Genomic DNA, 17,525 nt, shown 5'->3' with positions numbered 1-17,525 from the left:
GGTTCAAGTACCAGAACTGTGCCTGAACCCTGACCCCATTCACATGAATGGGGGGAAAGCATCCAGTGTTTGCCATGCATGTACATGACAGCATGGTAAACACTGCCTCTGATCAGTGGTAAGATTAATACCGCTTGTCAGAGAGCTGCGGTTCCCATGCTGTCAGATGACAACGTGAGTTCGCAGCTGTGACCGGAGGTAAAAAGTTTAATGGGACTACTACTACCATCAGCCTACGCCTGCTGTCACTGATAACAGCGGGAGCAGGTGCCGCTAATGGGGTATTCATCATCCGGCGCTTGCGCTTTAAATAAATAAATGTAAAAAACAAATGACGTGGGCTCTCCGGTAATTTTGATAACCAGCCAGGCAAAACTGACAGCTACAGGCTGCAACCCTCAGCTGTTAGCTTTAGCATGGCTGGTTATCAAGAATAGATGGGTCACCATGTAATTTTTTTAAATTATTTAAATAAATTATTTAAAAATACGGAGTCCCCCCATTTTTGACAATCAACTAAGCTAAAGCAGACAGCTGGGGACTGGTATTCTCAGGCTGGTAAAGGGCTATGGATATTGGCCCTCCCAGCCTAAAAATAGCAGTCCGCAGCTGCCCCAGAATCACTTTTTCACACAGGGCCCTGTAGGTTTGGATTTCTTTTTCCCTTAATAAAGACCTTCATTTATAAACTGCATTTTGCATTTACTTGTGTTATCTTTGTCTAATATTTAAATTTGTTTGGTGATCTGAAACCTTTAAGTGTGACAAACATGCAAAACCATAGGAATTTAGAAGGGGGCAAACACTTTTTCACACCACTGTATTTCTATGCTCCTTTAAAATGCCAAATCTGTATTTTTTTACGTTGGAAAACCTGATGTGTGAGATGGGTAAAGGGAAATAGTCAAATACCTAACAGTCTTTATGTAAAAAGTAACTATTACCCACCTGTGCAATAAGACAAAGCGCATGCGTTACTTGGGGTTCCTTCCAGTTTATATACATGATATCCTCCAGGACAGACTTTTATCTGGACCGATGATGACCATAAACAGCAGGATCCAGTCCAGCTGGCACACACTGATTGAGTCACAATAACATCGCTTTGCATTGGATGTTTGCCACTCAACCATATTCCGGCATGGGTACCACAACCATATTCTGGGGCACAACTTTCTGGCATGCGAACTCCCCCACTGCCAATAAAACGATACCATCCTTTTTTGGAATCGTCACAGTTAAGTGGGTAATAATGCATATTGGATGTGCTTCTCCAGGGCTCATCGAGAACAGTGTGGTCTGAACATGGATCAGAGCAGCGGTAAGACCCCAGAGATTTTATGCACTCAGTCCCCGGGCCGCAAGCTCCATTTTTGCATTCGTCAACTTCACAATGGAAACCATCACCAAAGTAACCATTCGGGCAGACACAGGAATAGGAGCCGTGGTGGTTAGTACATGATGCAGATGAATGACAGCTGTTTAGCTCAGGACTGGAACATTCATCTAAGTCAACACAGCAGCCTTCTGAACTGAAGATGAAACCGCTTGGACAAGCACAAGTGTAGGAGCCAATAGTGTTTTGGCACATGCCTGTAGAGCAATTATTTGACCAAGAGTAGGCACATTCATCTATATCCGAACAGTTGAAGCCATCTCCAATGAATCCGTCCTTGCAGTTACATTCCATGGAGCCAAAATATTCTTCACATGTAGCACTTGGATGACATTTGGAACAATCCCCTGCAGCTGTAACAAAAACAAACTCTTTAGCGCAAAACTCCTAACTAAGCATAAAGAGGTTATTCTACATACGTAGAATGACCTCCTTACGCCACCTCAAACCATTCTCCTCCATCTTCCCTCCTATTTACGCCATGACTCTAAATGTCAATTATTGTAATACTTACATGAAATATTTGTAGCTGAAAAAGAAACAAGAAGAAGTTTAGTTTATTTAGTACATCAAGTTTTATTAATGTATAATAATATTATAAATATACTAGGAATTAAAAACAGCCTTGGCTTATTTTTGGCTATGTTAAATACATTGTAAATATGCAGACTTGTTGTCTGGGATATGAAAGTGTTCATTTTTTCCATGAATATTCTCCACCATTATCCATGGGTTGTTACTGCAGTATTAAACATAACCTGTCCGCCGACTACGACTGAGCCACGGGAAAACAGGTGAACACACCAGTGGCTACTGTGCAGGAGTGGGCTCCCCATCCTTTGTATATGAGCAATAATTGGCAGAATACACTTGAATTACTACATACAGACAAGGGAGCATCCAATCACACATTTAACAGTGTCCCCAGTTTATTATTGCATAGAAGAAAGGTACTGTCATGGCTGTATCAGAGGCTGTAGATGGTCACACAGCATCTGGCTGCAGAAGGTCTCTGCGGTTGGCTTTGCAGACACCTTCCTAACCCATCTGGCTCTTGGACCCAGTGGCAACCTTCCCCCAGTTTTAATTGACACCTGGACTGGGTGTTTATAGACTTCCTGTCTGCTTCTGGGAATCGCCGTTGATATTTCTATTTTCCCCTGTTGAGGCTTGGAGCTATAGCAAATGGCTATCTTCCTCTTTGGTGCTGTGTTACCTTTCTGAGTCTACTCAAGATACATTTTCCCCTTGTTTTTGCATCTCAGCTGTCTTTTGTTGTAATAGGGATTGACTAGTGGTTGTCCCATCATTTCCTAAGCAGGGCTTATTGCCAGCGTCAGGCAAGGATTAGGTTCCTGCTCAGCGATAGGTGCGGAACCCATATAGGGACATTTAGGGCAGACAGGGTGACTTTAGATCTGCTTAGGAGTCCCCACTCCCCCCTTCCCTAGTGTTGGGTTCCCTCATCCCTTCATGTTGAACTTAGTCTTCACACACTGTGCGTGACACGTACATTTTTATATGAGGGTCATGTAATATTTGCATGTAACTGAAGAGTGGGACCCCAGAATCAAAGTTACTGGTGGGACTTTGACACTCTGACGCTGCCTTTCAGAACAATTTATTAATTAACATGTGGCTTCAGTGCTTGATTCCTCAGTGCTGTCACTTTAGATTGCTACAAAAAGTATAATTTGTATTGTTGTACTACAACGTATACAATCAAACCACTAGCACTAAAACACTATAGCAGAACATTAGTGTTTTGCTCACTTGTAAAGTCGTCTTAGCAGTTTCTTCCTATGCAGAATAACTACTAAAATACACTGTGCAGAATTATTCTGACAAGTGAATGTTTTCACCACACCATCAATTTTATGCTGATTTTCCAACTCCACGCTGCATAAACTTGAATGTTTATTGGATAAATCTGATCAGATGATGTGTATTTGTGTAATGAGGGGGGAGAGACCTAAGGAGCTGAACGCCCTTTATCAAGGTGTGCACATTTATTAGGCAGCTTGTTTTCATCAGGCAAAATGGGTCAAAACAAGATTTAACTGAAAAGTCAACAATTGTTATGTCTTATACAGAGACTTGGCATTCTTGCAATTGCTAAGATATTGGGTGTCATCACAGACCCATCAGAAGTTTTGTTGCAAATAGTCAATAGGGTCAAAAAGAATGTTGAGAAAAAAAGACGCAAATTAACTGCGAAGGATTTGAGAAGAATGAACTATGAAGGGACCAGGAAGCCATTAACTCCTTGAAAGGTCCAGAAGTACAAGGTGTTCAGTGCTCACAGACATGGCCAAAATGAGGAGGGCGAAACCCAACCACCACCGCATCAAACACAGAAGATGAAACTTCAAGACTGGGCCAAGAAATATCTGAAAACAGATTTTTGAAAAGTTTTTTTGGATTGAAAGGATGAGTAACTCCTAACAAACCAATAGATGAGCTGGAGCTGGATTATTGCTAGAAAATTTATAAAATCAAAGTCCAAACTGTCTCTTCAGAGAGGAAGAGGACAAGAGCTCTAGTGCCACCTATTGGAAGTAGCAATCCTAACAGTCAATGTCGACCTTTTGACGAGCTTTGTCACATGACTTAGGTTAATAGCCAAACCAGAATCTCAATTTGCAGACACTGTGTTTCAGGGTACTGCTCCTCGTCAGTGCAAAGTGGAGATCTGGTTTGGCTGATTGAGAGGCGTCTGACCGGGATCCAAGAAGTATCGTGAAAAGGTGTCTGACCGGGATTAAAGAAGTATCGTGAAACGATACTTCTTGGATCCCAGTCAGACGCCTCTCAATCAGCCAAACCAGATCTCCACTTTGCACTGATGAGGGGCAGTACCCCGAAACACAGTGTCTGCAAATTAAGATTCTGCTTTGGCTATTATCCTAAGTCATGTGACAAGGCTCGTTAAAGGGTCGACATTGACTGTTAGGATTGCTACTTCCAATAGGTGGCAGTAGAGTTCTTGTCCTCTTCCTCTCTGAAGAGACAGTTTGCATATTTCCCAGAGGAGCATTGCGGCTTTAAGTCTCCTAACCTCGACATGCTACTCTCCGCAAGGAGAAACGATAGTATCAAAGTCAAATAGACCACATGCAACATCAAATCTACAGGCCCAGGACTACTTCGGTAGCAGCGACCACAATATTAAAGTTCCAGTGTAATAGTTAACAAAATATTACAAAAGGAGAAATATGAAAACATGGAACTTTAGGTAAAGTTAAGTTCACTCAATTAACCCCTTCACGACATGCGCCGTACTAGTACGGCGCATGTCGTGTCTCCCCCTTTGATGTGGGCTCCGGCGGTCAGCCCACATCAAAGTTGCGACATGTCAGCTGTTGTGTACAGCTGACATGTGTGCACAATAGCGGCGGGTGAAATCGCGATTCACCTGCCGCTATTAACCTGTTAAATGCCGCTGTCAAACGCTGACAGCGGCATTTAACTACCCCTTCCGGCCGCGCGGCAAGAAATGAGCGCATCGCCAACCCCGTCACATGATCGGGGGTCAGCGATGTGTCAGGACAGTAACCATAGAAGTCCTTGAGACCGCTATGGTTACTGATGCCGGCCTGCTGTGAGCGCCCCCCTGTGGTCGATGCTCATAGCAAGCCTGCATTTCAGCTACATAGCAGCGATCTGATGATCGCTGCTATGTAGCTGAGCCAATCCAGTGGTGCCAGCTTCTAGCCTCCCATGGAGGCTATTGAAGCATGGAAAAAGTAAACAAAAATGTTTTTAAAAATAAGAAAAAAATAAAAAAAATATAAAAGTTTAAATCACCCCCCTTTAGGCCCATCCTAAATAAAACAATAAAAAAATTCAAACCTACACGTATTTGGTATTGCCGCATTCAGAATCGCCCAATCTATCAATAAAAAAAGCATTAACCTGATCGCTAAACAGCGTAGCGAGAAAAAAAATTTGAAACGCCAGAATTACTTTATTCTATTTATTAAAATGCAATAACGGCGATCAAAAGAATGTATCTGCGCAAAAGTGGTATCATTAAAAACGTCAGCTCGGCACGCAAAAAATAAGCCCTCACTCGACCCCAGATCACAAAAAATGGAGACGCTACGGGTACTGGGAAATGGCGCATTTGTTTTTTTTTACCACAGTTTTGAATTTTTTTTCACCACTTAGATAAAAAATAACCTATATATATTTGGTGTCTATGAACTCATAATGACCTGGAGAATCATAATGGAAGGTCGGTTTTAGCATTTAGTGAAGCTAGAAAAAAAGCCAAACAAAAACAAGTGTGGGATTGCACTTTTTTTGCAATTTCACCACACTTGGAATTTTTTTCCCGTTTTCTAGTACAAGACATGGTAAAACCAATGGTATCGTTCAAAAGTACAACTCGTCCCGCAAAAAATAAGCCCTCACATGGCCATATTGACAAAAAATAAAAAAGATATGGCTCTGGGATGGAGGGGAGCGAAAAACAAAAAAGGGCCGCAGCGGGAAGGGTTTAAAGAAGCGCTCCTCCTCCTCACATCAAAATTTTTATCCTCTTAATATATTGCAATCATCATATTATACAGCACTGTGTACTTACAATTGCAAATTTTCTCTTTCTACCTAGATAATTCTTCTCTTAATTCTGCTCGGTGTAGAAAAAGGAAGTCTCTAGTCCCTGTATTTATCATCCCCCTCTTCAACTCCTGACCCAGCTGTTCCACTCCTACCCATGCCAGGGACTTTTACAGTCACCTATGACTCATACAGGGAAAACTGACCTCCTGTTTCTACATAGAGCTTAGAAGGAGTCAGCTAGTCGTTTTTTAATCATTCATGTTATGTCATAGACCTAATGGAAAAGAAAAGAATTAACTGGGTAGAAAGGCAAAATGAGCAATTGTAAGTACACAGTGTTGTATAATATTATGATTGAAATTTATTAAGAAGATACAAATGTTGTGAGTGCTTCTTTACGTTAAGATCTTTGTATTGTAGACTAAGAGAGTGTCCTGGTAACTGGAGATACCGAACATAAATGGAGTGTATCTGAAGATAATAAGCTAAAGATCTCAATAGGAAATGTAACAAAGAAATCAAGCTAGGAAAGTTACCTACAGAGACACGAATTGCCAGCAACATTAAAATTGGTCCAACAAATCTTCTGAATAATTCCAAAAAGAGAAAATCTGATGGCATTGGCCCCTTAAAAGATAATCATCTACTATATAATCGTCTAATTCTGTCTGTTTGTCTGTAAGGGAAATCCCGCGTTCAGTCACGCTTACTGAACAAGTTCTGTCAGTCACAGTGCCACGTAGTTCACTCACGTTTACTGAACAAGTTCTGTCAGTCACAGTGCCACGTAGTTCAGTCACGTTTACTGAACAAGTTCTGTCAATCACAGTGCCACGTAGTTCAGTCACGTTTACTGAATAAGTTATGTCAGTCACAGTGCCACGTAGTTCAGTCACGTTTACTGAATAAGTTATGTCAGTCACAGTGCCACATAGTTCACTCACGTTTACTGAACAAGTTCTGTCAGTCACAGTACCACGTAGTTCACTCACGTTTACTGAATAAGTTATGTCAGTCACAGTGCCACATAGTTCACTCACGTTTACTGAACAAGTTCTGTCAGTCACAGTGCCACGTAGTTCACTCACGTTTACTGAACAAGTTCTGTCAGTCACAGTGCGACATAGTTCACTCACGTGTACTGAACACGTTCTGTCAGTCAGAATATTCTAGAATACCTGATGCGTTAGAATCGGGCCACCATCTAGTAATAATATAATAGTAAAGAACGTGCACAATAAAAGGAGTAAACTGGCATTGCTATGTCCTCTTATTACACCATTCCCAGTAGCTCACGGGCATGTGAATTGGTTGCTCTGACATTTAGTCATGCTCTAGTGGTCAAAGACAAAAAATCCACAGATAAATAGATAGTATATACTGTAGATAGACAGATAGATAAATAGATAATAGGTAGAAAGATACTAGCTAGATTGATATGAGATAGATAGATAGATAGATAGATAGATAGATAGATAGATAGATAGATAGATAGATAGATAGATAGATAGATAGATAGATAATAGATAGATAGATCGATCATAGATATGAGATAGATAGATAGATAGATTTACAGATAATGACAAAATATGGTAAAATACCTTTCAACCCCTCCACTCGTAAAGAACATCGACTTCCTCCATTTATCTTAACAGTCCAAATTCCATGTCTTGGATTTTTCAGCAGATACATTGAGCCCCAAAGTTCAGAAACTATTGGTTTTAGTGGAAGTTCAACAGCTGCACATAAAAGAAATAGATATGTACTATAACTATAAATCAAGTATTTTCTCTATAAGGAGATAGTTACTCTTAAGGCTATGTGCACACGCTCAGGATTTCTCGCAGAAAATTCCTGAGAAAAACCGGACATTTTCTGCAAGAAATCCGCAAGAAATCTGCATGCGGTTTTGCCGCGGTTTTGTCGCGGTTTTGCCGTGTTTTTTTCTGGACATTTCCCAATGCATTTTGTAGTGGGAAATCCGCAAAAAAAAACGCAATATTAATGAACATGCTGCGGTTTTTACCACGATGCGTTTTTTCATGGAAAAAACCGCATCATGTGCACAAAACATGCAGAATTCATTCTAAATGATGGGATGCTTATTGTATGCGTTTTTTTGCCGTTTTATAGCGTTTTTATCAGGAAAAACCGCAAAGAAACTGCGAAAAAACTGCAACGTGTGCACACAGCCTAAAGAAATAATTACAGACTGTGCTGGCTAATACACTTGTCACTTGTGTGTTTCTAAAAAAAATAGCAGGAGCGCATTTTCTTTCTAGAGTGTGCACATAAAGCGGTGTACCGGCTCAATAGAAAGTCCTTGAGCGTAGGCACCCTTCAACTGAATCCGTCAGCAGGTTTTCACTATGTAACCTGATGACGTCACCACGGTTCAGAGCTGATGGGTCTCGTGGAGTAAAGTGTGAGACCTGGCAGCGGCTGCTGCTCCAGTCCATGGAGCTTCGTTCTCTGAATGTGGCTCCATCCGCTGGATCAAGAAGACGAGGATCATCGTGAGACATCCATTTGGAATATGGCGGACGTACTGGGATTATTTCTTTTTAATAAATGGGTAAAAAAAGGGAAATTGTTTTCGAGGTTTTTTTTTATTAATAAAGATTGTTATTTGTGTGTGTTTTTATCTTTTTAATACTGGGTTAATAATGGTGGTGTCTGACTCTACATTGCTAACTCCTGGGCTTGATGTTAGCGCCAACTGCTGACATCAACCCCAAAACCATTACCCCAATTGCCAATGCACCAAGGTAATCGGGAAGAGACACGGCCAAGCGCCAGAATTGGTGCATTTAATAGATTCGCTACTTTTGGGGTGACTCTAGGCTGGTATTCTAAGGCTAGGAAGGTCTAGATAACCACGGACCTCCTCAGAATATTAATATCAGCCCGCAGCTGTCTACTTTGCCATTGCTGGTTATCAAAAATGGGTGGGGACACCATGTCATTTTTTTAGGGTTGCCCCTATTTTTAATAACCAGCAAAGGCAAAGCAGATAGCTGCAGGCTGATACTAATAGACTGTTCATGGCTATCTGGACCTTCATGGCCTAAAAATACCGGCCCACAGCTTTCTGCTTTCCCTTAAGTAGGTTATTAAAAATGGGGGGAACTCCACATCATTTTATTTATTTATTTAATAGGTTGAATAAGAATAAAAACACTCTTTCGTGCTAGATTAAAGGAACTAAAGGGTGCTAGTTTATTATATGTAGGGGTGCTTGTGACAATAAATATCTACAGAACATCTATCCTATCTATTCTTTCTATATATCCATCTATCTATCACTTTCCTATCCACATTTGTTTGCAGGGCAATTGTCCTGCTCATACCCCCATTTTGCTTCCTTTTGCAGCCCCCTACTCCTTACCACAACCATTTTACAGACATTTTTCCGCACAAAAGTTCAATTTCCCATTGGCTTCTATGGGGTTTGATTTGCAGTCAAGTTCTGGTACCCGAACCGAACTTTGGACTATAGATCGGCTGAACCCGACACACCCAAACTTCCACGGGGTCACTCATTCCTACTTATAATTAAGGTTTTATCACTAGTATATTATCATTGCTGTAACTAGGATGTCAAGTGAGCAATTGTCCGACCAACAGTTTACTTCTTCATGCACTGCTGCTCTCAGATTAGGTGGCAAAACCTGGTGATAGATTCCCTTCAAAGCATATCTACTCTGAAACACTATAGAAAAATATACCTGGCTGCAATGGTGTTGTTTGGGCTGCATGAATCAGCTGACAGTTCCCTTTTAATCTGTTATATATAGATATAGATTTTACATTACAGGTAGAAAGCAATAACCATCACAGATCAGCTATAAAGGAAAGAGTAAAACGCTCACACCCCTTATATGTCCATAATTAGAGTACTTACAGTCGGGCCCCAATACTTGTATGGAATAGATCACCCCATCTGCGGTTATTATTAAGGACGTAAAATTGTCTTCTATAGCAAAGCTTCCAGAATTAGATCCTTCGGTAAACTCCCCAGAGAAGAGTCGCGCCGAGCTGTTTAATGGTCTTGAAAGGGTAAGGTCCAAGTAGTGAAAGACCTGAAGGCAAGGCACATTGAAGGGGAACGTCAAGTACAGATAGGAAGAAGCCAAACCAAGTTGTGTATCACAGACTATGTACCCGCCATAATGCATGGCATGCGCAGTGCGATTTGCAGGGTTGCGGTGAAGGTACAGGATGCGGTATTGATATGCGTCAATGTCGGTAGCCAGCATTCATTAGTGAGTGTATACTATAAAATTTGGCAGAAGACCAGTGGGGTACGACCATGTGGGCACTATAGGGCCCATGAGGTGGGAAGGGCTCAATGTCAGTGTCCCCTGCCCTGTATCGCATGTTCAACTGTATGAGTATCCTGGATGCTGATACAGTTGAAAGTGGTGAGGAAACAGGGATCCATCCTCTCCCTCCTCCATCATTCTCCCTCGGCGTCTGAGATATGATGTCTCAACGCAGCCGTCTTGATGACATTATTTCATTGTACCTGCTGTGGGGAGCTGTGAACACGAAGCTCCACAACACTCGAGGAGAAGATGTATTGTATTTTTTCTTTAATCAATGAGTACATTGTGCTGGTCAGAATACTATATGGCGGACTATGGGGAGTGCATTATACTATAAGGAGGACTTTGGGGTGTATTATACTATATGGAGGACTATGGGGAGTGGATTATACTATAAGGAGGACTTTGGGGTGTATTATACTATATGGAGGACTATGGGGGTGAATTATGCTTTATGGAGGACTATGGGGTGCATTATACTAAATGGAAGACTATGGGGACTGCATTATACTGTATGGAAGACACTGTTAGGCCCATTACACTGTATGCAGGACTATGGGGAGTGTATTATACTATATGGAGGACTATGGGAAATGCATTATACTATATGGGGGACCATGGGCAGTGCATTTTATTATATGAAGGATTATGGGGGTGCATTATACTATGTGGAGGAAAATGGAGGAGTGCATTACACTATGTGGAAGAATGGAGAAGAGACCTGGAGTCATATTATGGTCAAAACATGCTTGAATCTGATCGAGAGCATGCACAGAAGCCAAAGGTAGATTTACAAAATAATACAAAATAAACTGTAGATTTTTAGGAGAAAAACAGTAACAATGCAATGACATGGCAAGAAACTGGATAAATAATCATATGCAAAATAGTTGCAAGTCAAATTTATGTATGATATATCCAAGATGATTGTCTGTAGAATGATGACAGTCTGATGTTCGAAGCTGTAGTGGATGGTGAGATATGGAGCCTGAAAGTCAAAAGTTCAAAACATTGTTACCCTTTTGCTCATCAGTGTGTACAATGTAAAGGTTTGTTTTGGGTATATCATATTGTGTGGAGGATTGTATGGAGGCCATTATACTGTCTGGAATGCTAGTAAGGTTCATTATACAGTGTGGAAAATTATACTGTATATAAGCCCATTAAGCTGCATGGAAGGCTGTATGGGGGTTACAGTTGGGGGATCATACTGTGTTGGCGTCACCATACTTTGCTGGAGAGGTTGATGGAGGGTACAGTGAAGGAATTCACTGTGGGGGCATCATACAGTGTCTGTGGGGTATCATGCAGTGTCTATGGGGTATCATGCAGTGATTGTGTGGCACTTTTGTTGGAATCATATTTTATGGATGCAATGAAAGGGGAATCTAGGAGGTTCAATAGGAGGAAAATAACTTTCTAAGGGCTTCAAAGTTCTGAGATATGCCGTTCAGTGACCCCGCCAAATATTAATATTTTTTTTGGGGGGGTGACCCAACTAGATTATCTGCTTTGGAGCCCCATGATTGTTTTGTATGCCCCTGTAGAGGGTACGGCCTCAGTACCCTCTAATGAAGCTATACACGAAACACGTATCAGGATACAGTGCAGCGTGAGTCACTTTGTCCACTTATTATGGTGTGCGGTGGGTACTGCGTTATTTGTTTGGTCTGACTCCTTGTGATTATTGTAAGTAAAAAACTCGACACTCAAAATGTATCATGTTGAAAAAAAAGGGTTCCAATTTATTTTGCATACAGTGATCAATTAAACGTTTTCGGTCTGGGTATAGACCTTCATCAGAAACTGTATGCTGCTTGTTTAGGGAACCACGTGTCCAAGCACAGGGAAAGTTACCAGTGCCATGGGTCTGATAAACAGACCGGGTAAATGTAGTCTGGTGTAGCGGTTAGGGTAAATAGGATAACCCATTGCATATTCGGTTTTCTGCTTGATGAGTAAATTATGTGCCCTGGTGCAGGAAATATGGCGAGCTGCGTCGCCTGTGATAAGCGCTTATTATTATTATTTGTACTGCTGATTTCACCGGTAACTGGGGTTTGGTGAAAGAAGCACTGTCAGTGCTTCCAATACTCTATACACAGTGCTTGTTCAGCATTGTATATACAGTAATCGAAAAGTCAGACATGGTAATGAACTATATTTGGCTTCTCTGTGGGGAGTCTGGCTGGGTCTTACAGCCAGCTCTCCTCACCTGTCACGGGCCTACCGCAACAGAGAGGTTCCAGAGAACTGCAGCGCTCTGGGCCTCGTTCACACACAGTGAACAGAAGCTCTTCTCCTGTATTCTGACCTGGCTGCTTTGTGCCAGGAGTTAATCTGTTGCTGAGTTGCTGTGCGCTGGGTCTCTCAGCTGAAGGTGTTTTTGTAATCTCCTCCTATATATAGATCCAGCCTTGACTTCAGCTATTGTCAGTGATCAGTTCTGCTGCCTGGCTTGGAGGTTGAAGGAGCGTGGTGTATTAGGAGCTTGGAGGTTTATTTACAGAGATTGGTGTCTGCTGTTTTGGTTGCATGTTAAACCTGTTTTCCTTCCTAGTTTTTTCCTTCACTTTCCTTCTATGTGTACCCTCTGTGGTTGTGTGAGCATTTGGTGAGTTTGAGACTTTTAGTTACCTTGTCTGTATACCCTGTTTATTGTTGTATTTATACACTGGTGCAGTCCACCTCCTTTGGGGGTGAGGGGGCCATTGATAGGGCCTGCACAAGAGACAGGGATACGCTGGCGGCTCAGGCCTCCTAACCATCATAGGTACCCCTGAGACAAGGGAAAGTCAGGGCCCCATTTTAGTGGCAGGGACAGGTGCGGGTCCCAGCACGCCGTCCTGCCCCTTTATCACCGTTATCGGCATGACATCACCTGTACAATTTCCTGCAGGCTTCTTACTTTGTTTTGACATTTTAGAATGCTAATGCACAGAAAAGTGCAGACAACGTGGATGGTTAAAGTCCATGGACTGCTTTAACAACAAAATTGGTAATCTTGCAATTTTCACAGCGGCCACTTGAGCTGTTTTTACTTCTGTCTTTTCAGGAAAAGTTTTCAGCATGCTCATTATCTTCAGAGGCAAGATTACAATAATATCTCTATACACAGAAACTAACACAAGATCCACAAATCGAAATATTTGATTTCACAATTCCTCCACTCCACCTCCCTTCATAATTACGGTAACTTTGAAGACATTTATTAGATGCTTCAATTCAAAAGATAGGGTCAGAGTCTTTCTATTCCTGCTAATATTCATGTGGATTTCTATAATAGACCTAGTGGCCCGTGAGAAAATTGCAATATTTCTAATTTCTATTTCCATTTGTTTCTAAAATGAAACGGACAAAAGGAATATCTGAACAAACACGTCTAAATCACCCATACAAGATAAAACTTATAAACTAATGATTTACTTTATTCAGGTCTGATAAGGAGACTTGAAAGACGTGTCCAAAGCTGGCAGCTGAAATTTCTCTATAGATAAGGAAATCTGCATCATTTATACTTCCGCACAGGCCGGTTATAAGGAAGAAAACCTAAAAAGGAAATAAAAAGGAAATATTTTAAAAGTTTTATAAACAGAAATAATTGCAATATAGATGATAATTTTTTTTTTATACTGATGGGATATCCTTAGAATTGTAATGGTTGTCACTAATCTTTATTATTCTGATGTAAAAAAATCATCAGCGGCACAATCTACTGTATGCATATGCAAATTCCGCTAATTTTTAATGGTCAGTGACCAACAATGACAATTCAAGCCCAGCTGTTGTGTGAAAGAGGTTTACAAATTTTGAAAAATAAGGCAGAATTCTTCGAGAAACAGCACTACACCTGTCAATGGGTTGGGTCAGGTATTACATCTTAGCTTTAGTGAATAGCGCTGCAATACCAGGCGCAGCCTATGGACAGGGGTGGCGCTGTTTCTAGAAGAGTGGACATGTTTTTTTAATCTGTGTGCAATCCTTTTAATGAAGACACAGAAAAGAAGAGAGAGAAGAGTAGGAACCTGTGTGTCTGTCTGTGCGTAAGACTCATGTGAGAGTGAAGAGGAGCATCGGGAGAGTGGACAGGGTCATCTAATTAATCAAAGTATATGAAACAACTATCGAGATTCGCAGTAGAATAAGCCCACCCAAGCCTGGAGCGAGTGAACATTTAAAACTGAGGATATGAAGCACAATATTCCTGACTGTAATTCTAAAGATAAGTTACATCTGTTATTCTTATTTTCGACAATGAAGTACTATGTTATAAGTATTGTACCTGAGATCTTGAGGATGCTAAAAGTGAATAGATACGGTTTATCAGGTCAGTATTCCAGTAATCTAAAGCAGATGCATCTGTTAGTACCAGGATGAAAGAATTGGGTGGCGTGTTTTCCAATGCCAGTTTAAGCCCCTGCATGGCCAACTCCGGACAGTTACCACCTCCGGTGGCCACGAGCCTATTAAAGAAATCATCAAATTCTTTGTGGGATTGGGTTATCCTAACAGGTCCAACAGCTGTAGAATAAATGAGAAAAAAACAATTAGAATATCATTACGAGAATCCCCACCCTGTACAAATTGTATCTGACACACCTAAATGTGGTCTGTCACGTGAATGATATTGCAGTGAAATAGATATAATTAACGGCTCTATATAGGTGCAGCGCCCCAGAGACCTGGTCGTTGCAGTAGTATTGCTCTGCCACTAAGGGGAGTGATGGTACGTTTGATGGCACTAAAGGAGTTCATCTGACCAGGTATCACCAGCACACATTATACTTCACACTCCGGCCACTAGGGGGAGCAAAGGGTTTTATTTATTAGGCCACTCCTCACACTGGTAAAACTAGGGGTTGGATAGGAAGTTAGACAGAAGCTGACTGGGTTTTGTTCAGGCAACATCCCGTGGCAGAGGGTGTTGCGGGGGGAAGATTCAGGGGGGTCCCTGTCAGGCGTGGGAACCTGGCAAGCACCTAGCAACAAGGATAGAACGTTACGGAGCTGCGCCTGCGCTATCTGCGGCGGCATCCAAAGAAAGGACATGAAGCGAAGGATATTGTGGACAGTGAGAAACTAGATCAAAGCACAAAGGAGAGCCAGTAGGAGTCGTGCCCGGAGAACAGCAACATCCTACTGAGGCGCGTAGCCGGTGCCCGGACACCGAGGAAGTAACTGACTTTATGCCTTACTTCAAATACCGCAGGACAGTTAATTATAGGTTGGCTGTCTACCTTACATCACTTAAGCAGTCATAGGGGGCAACGCGTGGAGAGGGGCATCTCTAGGGTCCCGGATGAGCTCCGAGCCTTCCCATCAAACGGTGGCGTCCTAGCCATAACAAACCTGGGGGACGGAGAATAGAAAGAACTAGAAAGAACTGGAATGAACGAGAACAGAAGTTGTGAGGACTATCCCGAATGCTCAGCAGGGAAGCACTACAACACACAGGCGCTAGTGGTAGGCAACGATTTCCACCTGCAAAGGGAACTCTGGATGTGCCTTCGGACCGGCCGGTCTCAGACAGCCCTGTTAACAGTGCTCTGGATTGAGGATCCTGAAGTCTTCAGTAAAGAGGTAAAGAGACTGCAACCCTGTGTTCTTGTTATTGTCTGCACCTCACACCATCGCCATCTGCATTATCGGGAAACCCTGGGGACACACATCACCTCTGGGAAGGTATACCATCTAGCTGCCATCACATCACCCCAGTGGACCCCAAGCAGCGTTGGTCTCACTGGCCGAATACCACAGGTGGCATCACGAAACCTTGAGAAACTACCATCACCCCTTTTATTGGATGCAGGGTTACGGACCGGGTCCAGCCACCGTGGCAACCCCAGAACTGAGACAGACAGGACCGGTACCGAGTAACCTCTGGTGCTGTGTCTGGGGGCCCTCCATAGGTTTAACAATCACTTTCATTTATTTGTTTTACTCGCTTATATAGCACTATTTATTTCCATAGAGCTTTATAGACATCATCAGCACTGTCACCAATAGGAATCACAATCTCAAAATCAGTATGTCTTTGAAGTGTGTGTGGGGGGGGGGAACCCATGCAAACATGGGAAGAACATATAAATTCCTTGCGGAGGTTGTCCATTATGGGACTTAAAGCTATGACCCCAGAACTGCAAAACTACAGTGCTAACCAATGAGCCATCGTGCTGCCACTTCCATGCAGTCTTTTCAATGTTTTTTTTCAAATTAGTAGTTGTGGTATTGACGGTGCGCTCTGTTGCTGGCTTGTTACTTCTGATCTAAGCCAGCAAGAGAGTGCACTGTCATTGTTCACACTGCACAGTGACAAGAATCATTGGAAGTGACAACTGACACATGCTCGGTAGAGCAGGGACTAGCCCACCTCTTGAAACAAATGTCATTAATGAATCATCATTTCAGGGAGGGGCCAGAGGCCACAGCTTCTGCCCCCAGATGATGCTTTGTTTGAATATCCATTCATGCACTGGGATTCTCAAACAAAGCGTCATAAAAAAGGAAGTAGTAAAAAATATAAAGCAATTACATAGTGTAGTTAGGAAAGGTTAAAGACTTTTTAATTAAAGTATTTTAGAAAATAGATTAGAATGTTATTATTGAATAGATATGGATTTTAGAACGAAAATGTATATTTGTTTCAGACCACCCCTTTAATTTGTAAATGTACATTGGTATTATGAATCTTTGAGGGATCTTCCTCTCTTTTTCTGATTACGATATTTTCATCTATGCCTTACACTTTTTTTTTAAACTTATTTAGCACGAATAATAACCTGGCTGCAAATTTTTAATCTAAACATAAACGTAAATTAAGCAATGCAATGCAAACCCAATGACGGTCACAGTAACATACTTGGATCATTGAACTCCACCATGGTATATTGGCGAACACCACAAGGGAATCGGGCTGTTACTCGTTCCAGGAGCCAACTATTTACAGCCTTCAGCTCTAGAAAATCATCATACATCGACCCTGTGGTGTCCACCAGGTAAGTCAGGGATGATGATTCTGGAGAAAAAAAATAATATAATAGTGAATTCATACTATCAAAAAAACAATGTAAATAATCTTGATCGCTTCTTAGAATTAATATTTTGTTTTTATCAATTTTAATATTTTTTATAACATAGTAACATAGTTAGTAAGGCCGAAAAAAGACATTTGTCCATCCAGTTCAGCCTATAATAATAATTATAATATAATAATAATATATAATAATAATAATATA

The 17,525-nt window shown here is 41.6% G+C and overlaps 1 protein-coding gene across 1 annotated transcript in view; it reads right to left on the bottom strand.

Annotated features, from left to right (window-relative positions):
• Window positions 1-17,297, bottom strand: part of LOC138645092 (uromodulin-like) — a 52,601-nt gene extending 35,304 nt beyond the window's left edge. Inside the window, exons 1-7 of the mRNA XM_069734147.1 lie at window positions 17,150-17,297; window positions 14,573-14,811; window positions 13,717-13,839; window positions 9,867-10,044; window positions 7,564-7,701; window positions 1,911-1,925; window positions 949-1,749 (exon numbers count right to left, since the gene is read on the bottom strand). Of these exons, the coding sequence (XP_069590248.1) occupies window positions 949-1,749; window positions 1,911-1,925; window positions 7,564-7,701; window positions 9,867-10,044; window positions 13,717-13,839; window positions 14,573-14,811; window positions 17,150-17,264 (1,609 nt within the window). The 5' untranslated portion in view covers window positions 17,265-17,297. The remainder of the gene's footprint in view (window positions 1-948; window positions 1,750-1,910; window positions 1,926-7,563; window positions 7,702-9,866; window positions 10,045-13,716; window positions 13,840-14,572; window positions 14,812-17,149) is intronic.
• Between the last annotated feature and the right edge of the window lie 228 nt (window positions 17,298-17,525).

Source organism: Ranitomeya imitator, chromosome 7, assembly GCF_032444005.1.
Source record: "Ranitomeya imitator isolate aRanImi1 chromosome 7, aRanImi1.pri, whole genome shotgun sequence".
Lineage (NCBI taxonomy): Eukaryota > Metazoa > Chordata > Amphibia > Anura > Dendrobatidae > Ranitomeya > Ranitomeya imitator.
Note: the sequence above shows the minus strand (reverse complement) of the source record. Positions and strands in the feature narration are given on the sequence as shown.